We start from the raw sequence: 255 nt of genomic DNA on the forward strand, positions 1-255 counted from the left end.
CATTAAGTAAGTCAGACATGTTCTGATGTATTTATAGGTATTCATAGCTGTGAAGTTATAGTATCATGGGTTGGAAATTTGTGAATGTTAATCAGATGGTTGCTGATAATGACTAATGAAAATAATTTTGCCCTTTCAGAATTAAAGAAATCTTTACTAACAGGGGAGGTGGTAAGAGACGCAGACTACAAAAGAAAACGGATTTCTGCGCAGGAAGCTTTATGTAAGTGGAACTACATTGTGACTGCATTCTGA

At 35.3% G+C, this 255-nt stretch overlaps 1 protein-coding gene across 1 annotated transcript in view; it reads left to right on the forward strand.

Moving 5' to 3' along the window:
* Positions 1-255, forward strand: part of LOC119592830 (KAT8 regulatory NSL complex subunit 1-like) — a gene marked incomplete in the record, with an annotated part of 7,253 nt that overhangs the window by 2,037 nt on the left and 4,961 nt on the right. The window contains 1 exon segment of the mRNA XM_037941735.1: positions 85-223. Within this exon segment, the coding sequence (XP_037797663.1) occupies positions 85-223 (139 nt within the window).

This window comes from Penaeus monodon, chromosome 31, assembly GCF_015228065.2.
Source record: "Penaeus monodon isolate SGIC_2016 chromosome 31, NSTDA_Pmon_1, whole genome shotgun sequence".
Taxonomy (NCBI): Eukaryota; Metazoa; Arthropoda; class Malacostraca; order Decapoda; family Penaeidae; genus Penaeus; species Penaeus monodon.